The sequence below is a fragment of the Papilio xuthus genome, unplaced genomic scaffold (genome assembly GCF_000836235.2).
Source record: "Papilio xuthus unplaced genomic scaffold, Pxut_1.1 DF825946.1, whole genome shotgun sequence".
NCBI classification, from domain to species: Eukaryota; Metazoa; Arthropoda; class Insecta; order Lepidoptera; family Papilionidae; genus Papilio; species Papilio xuthus.
The window spans coordinates 15,274,982-15,275,238 of NW_013532703.1; the positions used below are offsets into that span (position 1 = coordinate 15,274,982).

Below are 257 nucleotides of genomic sequence, written 5' to 3' on the forward strand. Positions count from 1 at the left end.
CGCGGCCCGTCGCTCACTGCGCGCCTGCGCTCTTAGGGCGCGTCTTGAGGGGGCGGGGGGCGCGGGTTGCGCCGGCGTCGTCGACGATGTTGATACCAAAGCGTCGGTGGTGTTGTTGTTGAAGTTTCAACAAAAGTTCGCGTCATATGGCAAGAATACTACAGACAGTGACCGGCAGAACAACGAGCTTTGTAAGAGACTCGAATCACTTCATTCATTTGCTGGAGAACGTCAAAATCCGAAACGACGAGATAATG

At 54.9% G+C, this 257-nt stretch overlaps 1 protein-coding gene across 2 annotated transcripts in view; it reads left to right on the forward strand.

Annotated features, from left to right (window-relative positions):
• The first annotated feature begins 135 nt into the window (after window positions 1-135).
• LOC106124020 (uncharacterized) overlaps window positions 136-257 on the forward strand; it is a 2,033-nt gene continuing 1,911 nt past the window's right edge. The window contains exon 1 of one of the 2 annotated variants that reach the window (XM_013320458.1): window positions 136-251. In XM_013320458.1, the coding sequence (XP_013175912.1) occupies window positions 147-251 (105 nt within the window). In that variant the 5' untranslated portion in view covers window positions 136-146. The remainder of the gene's footprint in view (window positions 252-257) is intronic. The other variant, XM_013320457.1, reaches the window with a different exon arrangement.